Below are 8,019 nucleotides of genomic sequence, written 5' to 3' on the forward strand. Positions count from 1 at the left end.
GTGGAATCCCAACTAATAGCAGCACTGCCACTTGGAATTTCTCAAAAAAAGGGATTCTGATCAATCCCAACTTAGCTAGTTAAGTAGCAACAGATAGAAATTAAACGCCAAGTCCATGGTAATGGCTCTCAACGCTTGAATCCTATACCTGATAATGAAAATGTTACTTCCACAACAAATTTGCTCTCAAACTGTACTATCAAAGTTCTTTCTACGTATATTTGAAAACAAGTCTGGCAGACTGATACCCAATAATGAACATGGGAATACATAAATGAATTCATCAGTCTCCATTAGATTCTGTTGGATTCCAATAAAATGAACTCGTAATTAAGCTAGAAACTTGCCTTTCAGGTATAAATCACCAATGGAACAAGACATGGCAAGCTCTCCATTGATTCGAGGCACGCCCCAATAATGACAACCACCAGCTGCTTTGATTGAGCTCTTTCATTTTTCTATCTGGACGATGATGTTGAATCACCTATCATTTCATTGAACATTCATTTAATCGATCATTACAGAGAATGCATGTAGGCCATTGGTGTGTGCAGTCCTACCAGCAAAAACAATCATTCTTTAACTCCGGCAATGAAGACAAAAAGAAAGATTTAGACCTTCAGTCCTGAGACCAGACTGAAAATTTTCTCCGACAGAAGAAGAGCCTTTGAGTCACCAAATTTGGCAGCTAAAATTTGCCCATCATACAAAAGGAACAACAGTGGCAGTAGAGCCAGAGAAAAAGTTATTTTTAATAGCTTCCTGAAGTATAGAATGAAGCAAAGCAATGACAATGTTATGACTTTGAAGGAGTGAATACCGAACTTAAAGAGCCAAATGAAAAGTTATCAGTAAAACAATGTCACTAATTGTCTTGGATAATGATTCTTGAAGAATTTCCAACTGAAATGATTTACAATCACTTGAGGGAAGTACCTCATTATGATGTCCCATTATACCGTACGAATGAAATGCAACATGCAGTTAAAATTAATCAAAGAGAAGGTTTGAAGCCATCTCATCTCCTTAGCTTCCTTTCGCCATGGCCATCAAATACTGATACAAGACCAACTGCGGAAAATTTATATTATATAATCATAAATTAGAATTAAAAAAAAAAAAAAAGTAAGGGTGACCTCCGATCTGAACCTAAACTCCTATGAAGTAGAGACGGAATCCGTTGCCACTACTACCCTTTTACGATAGTCATGAAACAAGCTGTTGATTGACAATGATTAAAGGATGACTTTATTGTTTGCGTCTTAATCTTTCAACTCAAACCTACTTCCCCGCGGCACTCACGGCTGATGATAAGGAAGAATTATTTGATTTATTCATATTTTTCCACTTTGAATAAAGAATTTTTTTGGTATTGTTATGAGAATTATTATTAAAAAATATTTAATTAACAGTATTAAAATATAATTTAATATATTTTATTTTTAAACTTGTTAAAATAATTAAACAATTCTCCTCACAACTTTATTTTTCAACAATATTTAGCCTAAAGTCTACCGTCAGCAAATGAGTTTCTGATCCTTTCTTTATCAGAATTATTATACATTTGCAGTTGCAGGTGCCAGGACGTCCTTCAACTATTGGGTCGAATTGGCTATAACATGGAAGAAACATGGATGCTTTCACATTAATTAATTAAATTACAAAAATGGAAAAGCATAAGTTACAAAGAAAAATAAAGAGAGAAAAAAAAAATTGAGGGTGGGGAGTGAATAGTATACAGGGTGATGATAAGAACCACATTTTTTTCTCTTGCATGCCATAGTTTGTCCTCCAGATTCAGGGTTCATGGCTGTTTACACGGCTGTGAAATTCCAACATTTCTTGATGGTTTGGGTCGACGGAGAGAGCAGCTCGACAGTCACGTAGGGCACCCAAGACATCACCAATGTGCTCATAGAATGCAGCTCTCAAGTGTAGAAGGTGAAGGTTTGCTTTGAATGCAATTGCCCTTGATAGTTCTGCTATGGCTTCCTTCTCCTTGCGGTTGTCCATCAACACTGCCCCAATACAAAAAGCAGTGCAGCTTCAATGTCAATTTCATGGAAACGAAAAACCCAAATCATAAGTATAATAATAATTTAAAGTGTTAATACTATATATCGATATCATCTTTATATGATGCGGGAGCCCAGTCGCGCAGTTCTGTAAGAAAAAGATCCTTAAAAAACCTTGTCTTTACCAATAAAAAGAAAAGACTTCTATAACAAATTCAACCAAAAAAACCAACAAATTCAAATTGAGAGCATCTTTCTGTCTGAAAGTTCAAAGAGTCCAAACAGCTGCAACATAAAGAACAATCATGGCAACATCTCACTCAATTACTAATTTGGCCCTTTAAAACTCAACTCAATTCTTACAACAATCACTGATAATATTAGGTGGAGCACTTCAATTCTTTCCATGTGAAAATTATTTGTGTGGTACAATGGTGAGGTATAGAAGGAAAATAATCTGACCTGCAGCTCGATATTTGTAAGGGTACACTCGAAGTGGATCTAATTTTGTGACCATCTCAAGATCTGCTTTTGCAAGTTCACGATCACAGTACTCAGACCTCTTTTCATAAGCAGATGCATTATTCCGGGCCTTCTCAATCAGTTTTGTCATTTCCTCATATGCAGCAGCCTTGTCATTTCTGAGAAAATGGACTCGTGCAAGACCCTGGTGAGCTCTAGTGTGCCTGATTTTAAGGGCATTTATGTAGCAATCAGCTGCCAAATCTAATTTCCCGCTGTCTACATATACACTTCCAAGATTGTTAAGTGCCTAGCAAATAAAATTTTGAGAACCAAAGTGTTAGTACATTCATGCCTGTTAAAGTAAGGCAATGTTAAATGATAGTTGATTAATCAATCTACATCATATTGACAGTTACACTAAAAAAAATAAAAAGGATCATTCAGACAGCAGGCAAATGGAGGACTGATAAATTCCTAAACATAAAAGTCCATATATAAACATACTTTCCACAGAACACTTTGAATTATCCTTTTCGACAAACAAACTTTTTATCTCAAAGATCCAGGAAAGTTGTGCACATAACTAAACACTTGAACAAATCTACTCATTCAATTGAAGCTATTTGCCATCCCCAAAGGAAGTAATGTATCCTGACTTTCTGCCACACCTTCAAGCAAAACATAAGAGCTCCGTAAGTTCATTCCAACTTCACCTTTTGTGGCTCATTCCAACTTCACCTTTTGTGGCTGCCCCATTATAAACATGGCCTAGTTTATGATGAGCCCCACTCAGACCATGAAAGAGCTGTTATTCAAGTTTTCCAGACTTTGATATTATTCAAGCAGATCATTTAGGCAACAGATCTTACTTCGCAGCCCAGCAGAAAAGGATATTAACAGCAAGGATGATGCCCAAAATCTTCTCCTGCTAGCGTCACTTTGCCTTTAAATATCAATGCTCATAGCAGTGCAGCTGTTACTCTAAATTTGGAATCAACTGCTATTGCATTATTCTTTCATCATAATTATTGCCTATCATAGCTTTTGTCAATTCACATTTCACTCTATTACCGGTAACAATATGCAATGTTCTTTCACACAAGCCAAAGGAATAGTGTGCAATGTTCTTTAACACAAGCCAAAGGTATTTACAGCATAAAACCATGATACAAACCAAAAATGGGTAGCAGATGAAAGTAGATGGCGATTATTTTATATTCTTTATGAAGATATGCCAATCTACTGCATGAATGGACTTATATTTGATAGGCAAATGATAGCAAGTCAAAGAAGGGAATATCGTAATGAAAGATGTATGGACATAAAAACAATACCTGGCCTTTTCGCAGTCTGTCTGAAGGGCACTTCAAAGCATCTTCAAGCAGTGAAACAACAGATACAGAACAAGATGGATCCTGGCTAGAGTCGGCCAGGGCATAGGCTTTAAGGAAGAAGGCCTCAAAAGACCTATTAATTTTGATAGACTCCTCAGCTTTTCGAAGCCCTTCCTCACAGTGACCAGTGTCATACAAGATCCATCCTTCATAAACTAGACGTTCATGTTCAGTTGATGCATGTTGACGGGCTAATTGTAAGCTTTTCATGGCTGCCTCAGGACAGTTCAACCTGATCAAGTACAGAAGTGAGCTTAGTAGCAATCTTACTTTAAACAACACCATTCAGTCCATGCCAACTTCCTAAAGCAGTAAATTACATGGAAGAGAATAATTCAAGGAAAGTAGAAGTGTAAAACGACTGGAATGCTTTCTCACTTGGCAGGAAAATTAAGGAATTATGCCCCGGGGAGGGCGGTGGGGTTGGGGGGGGGGGGGGGGGGGGTGGGTTGGTGTGGAGGATATAGTGCACAGTAAACAAAACTAAGCATATGCCCTGATTCCGACTCTAGAAATGATATTTCTAAAATAATTCCATGCATACATGAGATCCCAAATCTTTGCTACATATGCCAGCCCCAAGGAGTCAGGGACTTTCACTAAAATGCTGCATGTGCTTGATAAAAAAAGTTAGGTGCTGGTCTAAAACAAACAAATTCACAAGGTTGTCAAAATGCCAGTTAAATATTACAATTTCAGAACAGACCTAAGAAGAAGCAGAGACTGCCTGAAGTATAGAACACCTTTTGGTGCATCAGATTCAAGCATTTGGTATATGACAGAGAGGGACCCTATATCATCAACTGAAGACCACCTCTCATACAATTGCATCCAACAATCTGCTGTTGTCCAATTCCCAACATGCTCACGAACAAGGGTTCGAAGTTGGTATGCTGCCACCCGCCCCTCAAACATTCTATAATCTGGGGAGAGTGTAAGAATTGCCTGAACATCACAAAGGGCTGCTCTGTAATCCTCAAGACCTAGATAAAAACAAAATCGGAGTTCCAAGCATTCCAATGCAAGTTTAAACCCAAGAACCCGGTTAATTTCTGCAAGTGCAGCTTGAACATTATGTCTCCTCATAAAAGAAGCTGCACGATACATGTAGGGATATGTGAGAGTAGGATCCAACTCGGTTGCTTTCTCAAGGTCCTCACATTTCTTATTGCCTTCGCAGTACAAGGACCTCTCCTGGTACATCCATCCCAGTGGGGTAGTAGATGAAATCACAGAGCTGAGCTTGTCATAAGCCCAAAGTCTATGACCCCTAATGTAACCCAGTCTAGCCAGACCTGATACAGAATATATATGACCAGCATTCAAAGCTGCCTCAAAAAGACATTCAGCTTCATCATACTCTTTCCTCAAAAGCCTCACACAACCCAACTGATGAAAAGCCAACAGTTTCTGCCGGTTAGTTTCAGCTGATTCCACCAACCGTTCTAGGAAACAAGCTGTTTTATTGGACTGAGGATCAAGATTCATGGAAACTTCACTTAATAAACAGTATAGTGAAAATGAGGCAGCCCCAACCATAATCATTCTTTTTTGTTTATCAGCATTAATAAATATTTCCACCACCCGATCATCATTCAAACAAGCAGGAAGCTCTTGTAAGAAAACTTGCAAACATGATGCAGCAAGGATGGGAGAGTTCTCTTGAAGAGCAAATTCCATGAGTTCTACAGCATCTTCCACCGAGGAAACCAAAGAAGCAAGTTTCCTATCGCATGCATCTTTTAGTCTTTCACAACAGAACTTATTTGCAAAAGGCAATATTTCTAACAAAACATTTGGAGAGACTTTGTTCAAACTCCCTGTCACACTGAATTCACTTATTGCCCTAAAACCTAAAGGGGATATGTTGTTTTCAGAAAAATCTATGTTTTCACAAAAAGATTCAGAGAAACAACCATGAAGCATAGCATGGAATGGAGCAGAAAGGCTTGCAATTTTCTTCCTTTCACAAACTATCTTCTCATCTCCAATTTTAAAGATGACATTTCTCAAATTACAGTCAGCATTGACTAAAGCGGGCTCATTAAAATTCGAACTTAAATCAGCATAAAGCTGGGAGACAACATCTATTGGTCCAAACTCTTCTGCACATTTACCACAACTGGCAAGCAAGTCAGAAATAAGCTCCTCTCCTTGCTTCTCATACTTTAACCATGCCCCAAATACTATCTTCTCATGCACAGTACTAGATTTCTGCCATGCTGAGCGGAGGCTTCTCCGCATCAATTTGACTTCCCCAAGGCCTCTAAAGACCTGAAATTGAAATAAATAGAGATTTGACCTCTCTTGTGGAGGACATGATTCAAGTTCTTCATGAACCTGAGCTAAAACTTCTACATAATCAACTGGTTTAAAGAATGGTAGCACTGGAGGTTCAGGAACCTTGATAAGTGATTCTCTACAAATAGGAATCCGAAAGAGAAAAAGGAAGGAAAAAAAAAAAAATCAATCTATTGGTGAAACGGAAATTACATTTAGTTACTGAAACTATAAGAGATGAAAACAAAAACTTACATGGAGGAAGAAGAAGAGCATGAAGAGAGTTTGGAAGAAGAGAGTTTTGATAGTTTCCCTCTTTCAACCTGAAGCCATGACTGTGGATTCAAAGCATTGAGTTGTGACTCTTTACATGACTCAGATGGGAAGAAAGTCCTCATTGGGAATAAGAGATGAAACAAGTCCCAGATCTCCACGGTAGCCAGATGGATTTTTGCTTCACTTGCTTTCTCTCTACCCCTCCCCCAGCATCCCCAGAACTCAAACACTACGAAATTTGATAGTCAAAAGTTGAAAACAAAAAAGCAAATATTTTCTTGTTTTCATAAATCGCTCCCTCAGCCCCCAAAGCAACAAAAATTCAATACAAAAAAAAATCAGAAAAATACAAAAATATAAACAAACAAACAGCCACCAAATACAATATCACTAAGTTTTGACAAACATCAAATTTTGACCCCAAAAAAGAAGGCAAAAAAATGACGGGTAATTCTCACTCAGAGCAGCACTCAAGATTTCTTGAATTAGTTGTGATTCACAGTAATGAATAACCAGAACTCCAGAAGCTGCTATTCTCTAAAATACAACAAAAATTAGGTATCTCCTTCCACAACAGATAAAGCAAATGATACAAGAAAAGACTAAACTCAACCAACAGCTACGTAAGATCTCAACCAAAAAGGCAACGAAAACCACACTATACCCCACCCAATCCCCTCATAACAAAGCCAAAAGCAGCATAACAAATAGGTAAATAGATAAGACAAAGAAGACCCAGTTGAATTGTGAGTTTGAAATTGAAGATGGAAATCACAGATCACGAGAGCTGGAGCTTGCAGAGGCAGGAGAGATCAAAGTGAAGATTCCCAAAGGGAAAAATTCTGAAATCCAACTTTTGTTAAGCTTCTTTTGTATGGTAAAAGGGCAAGTCTTTTTCTTTTTTCTTGCTTTTGTCTGTCTCTCTCTCTCACTTTCCTCCCTCCCTCCCTCCCGTTGGACTTGGAGACTAGAGAAAGGGAAGAACATGAGGAACTGTTCATTGGAAGAATAAAACTAAAATTTATCAATTAATAATAATAATAATAATTAAAATTTGATAATTTAAGTTTAGTTAAATATAATTTCTTTCTGAGTAAAAATTATAATTTAATTTTTATATTTTTAAAATTAATTAAATTAATTCATAAAATTTAATTAAACCTATAATTCTATTTTCTATATAATTTATCATTAATTATATTAAAAATAATCAAAAATACCTTCAATTCTATATATTCTCTAATTTGAACTATTTAGTTTCTAAAATTTTATATTATAAATAAGATAATTTAAATTAATAAATTATTTTATTTATTATAAAAACCTTAAGGAATATATCATTTCAAATAGTTAATATATAAAATTAAAGGTAATTTATCAATTTTTTATATAATTAATTAAAAATTAGATGAAGATATTAAATTATAAATTTTTATTAAATTTTGGTGAATAAATTATTTGATTTTAAAAATATAAAAATTAAATAATGAATTTTTTCAAATTTTAAAACTAAATTATAATTTATTTTTCAAAGCTGATGAAAGGTAAACGATGTCGTATTCATCAGAGAAGTGACTATTCAGGATCCT

General features: G+C 36.2%; 1 protein-coding gene across 1 annotated transcript; it reads right to left on the reverse strand.

The window, feature by feature from the left end:
• Positions 1–1,620: 1,620 nt before the first annotated feature.
• On the reverse strand, positions 1,621–7,428 carry LOC110645622 (ETO1-like protein 1). Its single transcript, XM_021798848.2, has 5 exons — positions 6,410–7,428; positions 4,581–6,293; positions 3,815–4,106; positions 2,478–2,787; positions 1,621–2,018 (listed from the first exon to the last, which is right to left on the reverse strand). Exons 1-5 carry the CDS (start codon positions 6,550–6,552, stop codon positions 1,798–1,800), a joined length of 2,679 nt encoding a protein of 892 aa, XP_021654540.2. The 5' UTR covers positions 6,553–7,428; the 3' UTR covers positions 1,621–1,797.
• Positions 7,429–8,019: the final 591 nt, after the last annotated feature.

The sequence above is a fragment of the Hevea brasiliensis genome, chromosome 2 (genome assembly GCF_030052815.1).
Source record: "Hevea brasiliensis isolate MT/VB/25A 57/8 chromosome 2, ASM3005281v1, whole genome shotgun sequence".
Taxonomy (NCBI): domain Eukaryota; kingdom Viridiplantae; phylum Streptophyta; class Magnoliopsida; order Malpighiales; family Euphorbiaceae; genus Hevea; species Hevea brasiliensis.